This window comes from Aspergillus nomiae (genome assembly GCF_001204775.2).
Source record: "Aspergillus nomiae NRRL 13137 chromosome Unknown contig00282, whole genome shotgun sequence".
Classification (NCBI taxonomy): Eukaryota; Fungi; Ascomycota; class Eurotiomycetes; order Eurotiales; family Aspergillaceae; genus Aspergillus; species Aspergillus nomiae.
The window spans coordinates 35,615-42,446 of NW_015378337.1; the positions used below are offsets into that span (position 1 = coordinate 35,615).

The 6,832-nt window shown below is 46.9% G+C and overlaps 3 protein-coding genes across 3 annotated transcripts; 1 reads left to right on the forward strand and 2 right to left on the reverse strand.

The window, feature by feature from the left end:
- Window positions 1-140: 140 nt before the first annotated feature.
- Window positions 141-1,052, reverse strand: ANOM_009059 (DUF202 domain-containing protein; the record flags this gene model as incomplete). The annotated part of the gene is made up of 3 exons (XM_015554315.1): window positions 679-1,052; window positions 262-545; window positions 141-194 (listed from the first exon to the last, which is right to left on the reverse strand). The coding sequence occupies exons 1-3, from the start codon at window positions 1,040-1,042 to the stop codon at window positions 141-143; spliced, it is 702 nt and encodes a 233-aa protein (XP_015404172.1). The 5' UTR covers window positions 1,043-1,052.
- Window positions 1,053-2,272: 1,220 nt separating this feature from the next.
- ANOM_009060 (zinc-binding alcohol dehydrogenase family protein) lies at window positions 2,273-3,319 on the reverse strand (the record flags this gene model as incomplete). Its single annotated transcript, XM_015554316.1, has 1 exon — window positions 2,273-3,319. One exon carries the CDS (start codon window positions 3,317-3,319, stop codon window positions 2,273-2,275), a length of 1,047 nt encoding a protein of 348 aa, XP_015404162.1.
- A 2,141-nt stretch (window positions 3,320-5,460) lies between these two features.
- Window positions 5,461-5,808, forward strand: ANOM_009061 (uncharacterized protein; the record flags this gene model as incomplete). Its single annotated transcript, XM_015554317.1, has 1 exon — window positions 5,461-5,808. One exon carries the CDS (start codon window positions 5,461-5,463, stop codon window positions 5,806-5,808), a length of 348 nt encoding a protein of 115 aa, XP_015404163.1.
- Window positions 5,809-6,832: the final 1,024 nt, after the last annotated feature.

A 6,832-nucleotide genomic window follows, 5' to 3' on the forward strand; every position in this document is an offset into this window, starting at 1 on the left:
TTCATTAGATTTGGAGCAGAGTGGTCTTGCCTCTCTGCTTGTCATAAATGCTAATTGCTATGTTATTGGTCAAAAATATAATACCCCTCCAAGAGCTGTACTGTACAAGTCTATTACTTTTGTCGAGCCTTTGGTTCGTGTTATTCAAGTTCAACCATGATCACGATCGATAAGACAAAAAGCGCCAAAATTATCTACGCCGGGTTAGCTACCGTCGTTTTTCTTTTGGCTCACTTCGTGGCTAAAGGAGGATTTACCTACCAGTGCGATTAGCAGTGCGATACTGTTCAATTCCCAACCACCAGCATAGACGGTTCCCAAGGCGACCGCATTTTGTTGTTTCCAAAAACGACACGCTCCTAGCACAGCTACAATGACGGCAATGCAATGGCACGTTACTGAAAGGGGGATGGCCACTTCATAGTATGTCAATTGATCCTCGGGGGAAGGCTGTTGTTGAAGGCGAAAGAGCTGGGCGATTAGTACGCCTTGCATTGCGATGACAACCGATGTCCGGATATAGGCCAGGAATGTCCGCTCCAGCGCTAACATCATTAGAAAGTGCTCTTCTTCTATATAGGAAAACAGGGGAACAGTTTAAGGCAGAAAGAGATAGACCGAGCAGCATGACACAACCTCAATAGAGATCGAATGAAGAAGGTCATCAAATAAACTTACCAAAGTGATCTCGGTTACTTTTCTGAGGAACGGTCAATACCACATTCCGTGTCCAGAAGCGTTCAATCTTCCCTACGAGCCCCTTGCGTGGCGCTCGACTTCGCTCCGTGCGTTGACTGGTACGTGATGCCGTCCGGCGAGTGGTAATGCGATACTCGCCGGAGGAGATCGAAGGTGTTGAGCAGTTGAGTTCATGATCCAGCTGTGTCTCAATTTCGTGGAGTTCTAAAGCGTCTCGTTCGACACGATCCTCGCCGCGGGAATGACTGGTGGCCGTCGGCGAGGGCGGTCTGGGTTCGTTGTCGGTGACGGACGTGACGGGCTCATCATCCCGATGGAGGTGATGGTCGGACCGGTCTCCCATTCTCTGCCGGGGAAGGGGCCATCAATCACTCGTTTGGGTGAGGGACGAGGTAAGGGAGTGGATGTGGTAGCATTCCTGGGCGAGGGACCACACAAGGTGACATTTTTCCACTCGGCGACTCCCGCCGGAGTCTTTCAATCGCCGAGGCAATTGACTGGTATCATTGGCTGCGTCATACCGCCAGAGGAAAACCGGTTTTCTCAGGCCATCGTTCTCAATTCTTTCAAAATATATCCTTCCGAGTCTTACAATAAGTTACATCTATGCCTCCGATCTCTTATACTTCTACATCATCTCTAGTGCCACCCTAAATCGCTTGACAGCTCCTCATCCACCATACCGGCCAATCAGGGGACATCCTCGGCGCCCACGGCGATTGCGCAATAGCTGCAGAACCACACTTTGGACTGGTTGATCCACAACGGGCAAATCATCCATGATCATTGAGAGATCATCCCTGACCCTGTACAGATTGGAGGATTGTTAGTTCCGACTGCTTTAGGGTTTAGTGTAAGCGAGTTAGAGAAGGGTAAGAAAGACATTTCTAGCTATCTCACAGAATGTTCCACCATTTTATATAATCCTCGAATTTCAAACTTCCCAGGAGCGATTTATTACTGGTTCTAAATAAAATAGGTATAACCTTTCTCAATCGGTTGGAGTATTTTTAAATATACTTTTTTTTTTACAAATAAATACTTAACTGTCTAATGTAACCCCCTTTGTGTGCCGTGGTTACAGAACCTACAGTATATGATTTTAGAGGTCCATTTGCGAGAGGCTAACTATATTGTGATGGTTATGATTTCTAGCCTTCAGTGCATCGGATCGTAACTTGGGTTTTGAGTGTGCTCAACATTACTACTACATTACCGTAACTACATAGAGCGCGTCAAATTGGCGATTTTTGAATGCGCAGACCCGGCGGGGTAGTATCATTCCGGTAGGAACAGAAATAGCCGAGCTATGAAATAGCGATAGAAGATGAAGAATCCCATTTTGGTGACGATGAGAGCCTCTATCAGTTTGGTTTCAATGGCTTCAATGGTCGTGGCATGGCTCAGTTAAATAAATACTGATACGCTGGGCGCAGATGATGGGTGGTTAACAAGATTCAGAGATTGCAGGAGAGATGGATTGGTACAACTATTGTATTCCACACTGTTGGTAGATTATGTACATTAAGCGTCCTATGAAACCACGTATAACGGATATCAACTCAGTCGTGCTCTAAGGCGTTTCAGCGACATTGTATACCAGTTTCTCGCCGCTAACCTTGTCCTCCTTCAAGAGCTTCAGCCCCTCCAAGACACCCTGCAAGCCACCAGGGTTCACCTTTGGCTGGTGGACCTTGATCTTGCCATCAGCCAGCAGCTTCTCTGCAATGGTCCAGAATCCTTCGGCAAATTCCTTGTCCTCCGCCTTGGCAGGCATGATCTGTTCACCAAAGCTAAACTGCTCGCCAATAGCAGTGTAGGCAAGTGTGTGGCGAGTAGTGATATTCTCACGATCGATACCAACGAAGAGGAGAACACCGTACTCGCCACCATCGGTGGAAATAGCTTTCTCGCAGTACTCAGCGCTCTCCTTCAGGGAAATCGTATCAAAAACAAACTTCAGCTTGTTGTTGGTGTATTTGCGGATCTCAGCGGCTGAACCGGGATCTCTATAATCAAAGACCGCATCCGCGCCGAGACGTTTAACCAGATCGAAATTATGCGGCGAACAAGTGGTCAACACGGTATAGCCGGACAGCTTGGCAAACTGAATCGCCAGCGTACCCGTGGCGGTCGAGCCACCGTAGATCAGGATGGGAACCGGCTCCTTGACCGGCTCAGACGGGAGCGCAAGCTTCAAACTCTGGTACAGACCCTGCCCCACCGTCGTGATACCCACGCCCAGCGTGGCGGCCTCCTGGAAGCTCAGGTTATCGGGGATGTGCATCTGAACATCTCCTTTGACGACGATGTACTCGGCAAAGGAACCGTCTTCGTGCTGTACAGCGTTTCCTCCGTGCGCAAACCCGCACACGCGATCACCCTTCTTGAAGGGCTTTTTGACGGCTTTTCCAACCTCTTCCACAATGCCGGCATAGTCGCATCCGATTAGCGCGCCGGGCGGGGCCAGGAATGCAATGTGCTTCCAGTCGGTGGGGTTGAGGGCGACGGCGACCGTCTTGACGAGGATGTAATCATCGCGGAGAGCGGGAATGGGTCGATCGGTTACCAGGCTCTCTTGCTTGGGGGACGTCACGACAATTGCTTTCTGGGTAGTCATCTTGGCTGCGAGATGGAAATTCAGGTGGATGGATGATGTGGTCCGACAAGGCTGGCGGATGAGAGCTTAATATATTTAAAGAAATCCACTGAATGCTTAGAAATTCCCCTCAATGTATTACAAATTGGCTTCATATTAGTTAGTTAGTAGTTACCCCGTAGTCTGAAGCTTTTGTCACCGACCGCCTCGTCTTATGGCCAATGGGTGACACGGTATCGTGAGTGGACTCTGACCGCGGCATGATTTATAATCAGCCCGTCCTCATCCTGATGCAATTTGTTGGCTTTTCGATCGAGTGGGAGGAGATGATTCATTGACCATTCCTCGGTGGAAGTGGATTCGGGACCTTATGGAACGGATCGCCGAATAAGGACTAGTCTCCGCAGCGGCATTTTGGGCATAGCAGAGACAGTGACGAGATATGACTATATATATCTAGCTTGTCCCGACTCCCGAGGCCCGACCCTGGAACCGTGGCTGGGCATTTAGGGCTTCGGGATAAGATCCATTTCGGAGCCTGTATGCTAGATTCACTATAAGATTGATTATTGAAGACCTCAGGTATTTTCCATAGTAACCTAGTTCGGGTTTGTTTTAGTGGTTATCAGTGTATACTCATAGAGAGCATATTCAACAGGTTGTTTATTAGAATAACATGGATGGTTATCAATCTGAGGGAAGTACATACAACATGGTGGTCAGGAATTAGAGTGGAAGATCCAGATTAAAGAAAATATAGCGCTGGGTTGGCTAGAATTGTCTGTGAGCGTTGGATACTATTTTTTATTCCCCCTTCATTGGCGTTGGCACTGTGCTCGCACTTATCTTCCTCAGGCTCAATACCGCAATCCACCTTTAAGCACAAAAGGAGACAATTGGTGCTAAAGGATTACTTGGAATTGAGTCCTATGTCTATTATAATATAAATTTGATCTATCTTCTAAAGTCAAGACATAGCTTTGTTACTTATCAACCTATCCTATAAGCTCGATGCGGTGCTGACTGCCCGAACCACTATCAGATGCTGCACATGTTATCTGTTCAGGCTTAATATTTACTACAAGATCTCTATATATATACCTTGAATGACTCAATTCGAATGTCATCGTGAACGAGTATCTGAAAATAATACCGTGCAAGCAGCCCTTGCAAACAGCCCTTGTACTCTTCACTGTGTTGTTTGGGACCGAAAGAAAAATTCTCTTCCAGTGCAAGTGGATGACCCTTCTGATGCGAGGTCAGCTAGCTAGCCTTGTGTTATGACAAGGACTTAACTGTACAGTTGGATACAACGTATATTGCATTCTGCCAAGGTGTAGAGCTCGTATCAGGCGGGCCTCTCAGCGAGAAGCCTTGCATCAGGTCCCCAAACCTAGTGTGAAAGCAGTAATTGAGCAAGAAACTATTAAACTATATTCCTGATTCATGGCCCATCTCAGACCAACGCTTCAAGTGTTCGCGCTTCTCCACTTGCAGCATAGCCCCAAGCCAAGAGAGTGATCGACCGGTAAGGCGTCCAAGGCCCCCGGACTTCTGCAGATCCCATTCAAACCCGAGCCCAACTAAATCTAGTTCTCCAACCTAGTATGGGTTTAAGTTCCTGACTATCAGCTATAATCTGCGTAGGTAATCTATCAGTTACCCATTCATAAATTAATCGGGTAAATATAGGGATTGATGGAGAAATAGATTTGGATAGGTAAGATGTGGATTATCTACATAGGTTTTGGGTGGGTTATGTTGGGTTGGGTTATACGAGGGTTCTGCGGACATCAAGGCCTCCTGCAGGAACAGATCGACAGGTTATACACCAGGAACTGCCTGCGTGGGTCTTGCTATACTTACAATTGGCTATATTCGCTCCTACCTTTAGGAATGCATTGGGAGGCCTCGCATCTGTACCTGTGTCTCCGTGTGTCTCTGATAGGTTACAGTGACGTGATGACGGTGCTATACACTTTTGCCTATGCTGCGCACGAGTAAAGCAAACATTGATCAATGCCACGGCAGCTCCAGTATATAAACCCCTTCTTCCGCTGCTCTACATCTGCACAACTCATCAGCTCAAGATACTCTAGCAAATCAAGCCCATCTTCTACCTTATTCTATCATTCCAACTTGAAGAATCTCTTCTTTTCAAGATGCATTTCATGACTACCGCCGTCGCCATCATGGCTGGTCTCACTGCCAGCGGCTCCGCCTTCGTCATTGACACCTTCAGTGACACTGGCTGCGACAAGTCCGTTCAAAAAGGCGTCAACACTTGGGACAACACCTGTGCGACCTGGCCGAAAGGTTTCAAGTCTTTCAAGATCACGACCTGGGGAGGCAGCCATCAGTACGCGTACTTCTTCGCGCCCGGTAACTGCGGGAGCCTTCCTACGGCTCTTAAGAGTAACTATGTGGATTCCGGATCTTCTTGGGAGCTTGGAAAATGCTATGATTTCAACGGTGCCGCTGCGAATGCGATTGCTTCGTACTCTGCTTAATTTCGATAAGGTAAGCCTTTATGCCACTATGAATGAAGACAAGCTAATTGTACCCTAGGAGTAGAGTGGCAGTGTGAATCGTTGCAGGGAGAAGACGTGGAAAGAAGGATGAATTTATTCTGAATAGAGTTCACCGACTGTCATTTACCTTTCCTGTTATCAGTCCAGTGTGTTTTACGTGATGCGTCCTGAAATAGTGATATAGGCAATCTAAACCTGTTTGTCACATACACTGCAGCGATTTAACATTCATCCAGAACAATATCTCTCTCAAGTTTACTATAGTAGTGTATATACGGTTATAATGCTGATAAGTACTAGGTAAGTGATAATGCGTTGCTTTGGAATTGATCTAGATCGCTCCGACTGGCTAGTGTTCAGAGAGAACTCAGCATGCGCATTTCTATCTTGCTCCATACTTCGGGACTACTCCCTGAGCAAAAAGCGGACCTGAGCTTGCTGTTCAACTTACGCTTTTTTGGACCTCTCTTTTCCCTATTACGTTTGCATTGTTATGGATTTGACCCCTTAGAAATGTTTCCCTGGGTGGATCTTATAGAGATCTCTGCGGATTTATGAGTTATCTCCGTTGGTCTCACTATCTCCGCCTGGACTACAGTATTGAACCAGAGTCTTGCAGCAATTAACGCTGAAGAGCTTCTGATCCATTACTTTAATACTTCCTGTGTGATCTGGTAATGAAGTGTCTTATTGATGATAGCATGTCTCAGCCAGGAGTCCAGGATCTAACGTGTTATAGTAGCATGCAGATGGTACTCTACGCACTAGCCCCATCACCCAATATCATCATTTCTATATCACGGAGTTAACCCACCGGACTTACGCAAAGCCAGATTTATATCCACTCAAAGTCCGCCTCAGGCATGGACCATTAGAATAGACGAACTAGTAGTGAACCACTTGATAACAACCCATCATGCCATCTGTAGATATATAGACCCGCTACCCAAATCTATAGAACATCTCATACTCTCACACCCCCCATATAGCACCCAAAGAATAA